This window comes from Acanthamoeba castellanii, assembly GCF_000313135.1.
Source record: "Acanthamoeba castellanii str. Neff unplaced genomic scaffold scf7180000084664, whole genome shotgun sequence".
NCBI lineage: Eukaryota > Discosea > Longamoebia > Acanthamoebidae > Acanthamoeba > Acanthamoeba castellanii.
Window position 1 is genome coordinate 119,446 of NW_004457466.1, and position 1,293 is coordinate 120,738.

Sequence of the window (1,293 nt, forward strand, 5' to 3'; positions counted from 1 at the left end):
TTTTGCAAGCCCTTCCATGGGGGCATATACATTGAGCACGCACATGGGCACACTGCAGGCAGACAGCAATATCATCATTAGATGGCTGTTGGGGCATGGGGCCCCAGAGTCATCGTGCTTAAGTACCTTGTGCACCCAGATATAGTGGGCCACTGAGGGCGCCACCAGAATGGCCAAACCACCTGCAGCATAGGTTTGGGAGCTGTTGATAGTCAATTCAAAATTGTGTCTGTGAGATGTGTCCTTCTTGAAGTTGGTGATTGAGTTTGGAGAGTTGAATTGCAGTTTGTTTGGCATGGAGGGTGGGTGCAGACAGGGAATTGAAGTGGATGTTATTGGTGAGCTGGCGACAGATGTGGTCCTCCATATCCACATCAGTGTCACACAGAAGGCCTGTTTCCTGAACTAGCATGATGTGCCACCCATGCTTTGACATGAGCCAATTGACTGTGTCCAAATGAGTTGGTGAATGGGTGATGTTGATGGAGACAAGGTTAAGGACACCACCAGTGACTGTGATGGGCAAGATGGTGTCTCCAGTGGCGCTGTCCAGGTCAGTGCAGGTGGCCTCTACCCCCAGGGGGAAGAGACCAATAGCCAGGACAGTTAGTAGTAGCAAGAGGGGTTGTGGGGAGGTGATTGTGCAGTGTTGAATGCAATACATACAGCATTTGCAGGCAGGGTGGCTGAGGAACCAGAGTGGGGGATGACCAACCTTGGTCCACAGGGGGTACATAAGGTGGCATCTATTTGTAGGGGGGTATTTGGTGTGAGGTGCATCATTGTTGGTGGCATTAGCAGCCAGGGCTCTGGGGATAAGAAAGAAGAAGAAGGCAAGAAGGAGGAGCACTTTACTAAGGGGTGAGCAATGCTGTTCACAAGAGGGGGTTGGGCAGGGGCAGGAAGGTAAGTTAAATGATGGGGCTGAAGCCTGCAGCCACAGCTTTGGCCAGCTGGGTGTATTCAGTGATGGCAGAGTCATTGTGGGCCTTCCATTCAGCTTGGCGAAGCTGTCTGGCTTGAGTCTCAGCAGATCTATTGGCACACTTGCATTGATCAGCAGCGCAGGCCTTGACTTCAGCCTCCCATTCCTCCACCAACTTGGCTCAGACCACAGAGATGACCTTACCATTGAAACATTTGGTGCCTGTATATGAAGGTCACAGTTGAGGGGAATGTGAGGATTAGATGGAGGAGGTGGCAGAGGGTGGGGCAAACCACTGAGTGCAAGGGCGATGGAGGCTGCTGGCAGACACAAATTCAATGAGCATCCACAGGGCATATCTGCTGTCC

The 1,293-nt window shown here is 51.7% G+C and overlaps 1 protein-coding gene across 1 annotated transcript in view; it reads right to left on the minus strand.

The window, feature by feature from the left end:
* Positions 1–1,125: 1,125 nt before the first annotated feature.
* ACA1_368430 (carnitine/acylcarnitine translocase, putative) overlaps positions 1,126–1,293 on the minus strand; it is a gene marked incomplete at both ends in the record, with an annotated part of 1,509 nt that continues 1,341 nt past the window's right edge. The window contains one exon of the mRNA XM_004340104.1: positions 1,126–1,147. Coding sequence (XP_004340152.1) covers positions 1,126–1,147 — 22 coding nt within the window. The remainder of the gene's footprint in view (positions 1,148–1,293) is intronic.